General features: G+C 49.6%; 1 protein-coding gene across 2 annotated transcripts in view; it reads left to right on the top strand.

Annotated features, from left to right (window-relative positions):
* The window catches only part of LOC119593777 (TOG array regulator of axonemal microtubules protein 2-like), an 8,567-nt gene that overhangs the window by 3,830 nt on the left and 4,505 nt on the right, over positions 1 to 232 (top strand). For both annotated transcript variants that reach the window (XM_037942801.1, XM_037942800.1), the window contains one exon: positions 37 to 229. In XM_037942801.1, the coding sequence (XP_037798729.1) occupies positions 37 to 229 (193 nt within the window). The remainder of the gene's footprint in view (positions 1 to 36; positions 230 to 232) is intronic.

Below are 232 nucleotides of genomic sequence, written 5' to 3'. Positions count from 1 at the left end.
CATTACCTAAACATCTCACACCTTGCAAATCCGCAGGGAGAGTCAAGTTGAAGGAATCCAAGACATCGTACGGCTGGCAGAGCATCATCCCGAGGTGCTACAGAGCGACTTGCATCAGATCAACATGAGTCTCCTGAAGCAAGCCAAAAACTTGCGTTCTCAAGTCTCCCGCGCAAGCATCCAGGCCTTCACTCTCCTCTTTGATGTTATGAAGAGAAATATGGAGCCGGCA

Source organism: Penaeus monodon, chromosome 32 (assembly GCF_015228065.2).
Source record: "Penaeus monodon isolate SGIC_2016 chromosome 32, NSTDA_Pmon_1, whole genome shotgun sequence".
Classification (NCBI taxonomy): domain Eukaryota; kingdom Metazoa; phylum Arthropoda; class Malacostraca; order Decapoda; family Penaeidae; genus Penaeus; species Penaeus monodon.
This window is presented reverse-complemented; position numbering and strand designations above follow the sequence as displayed.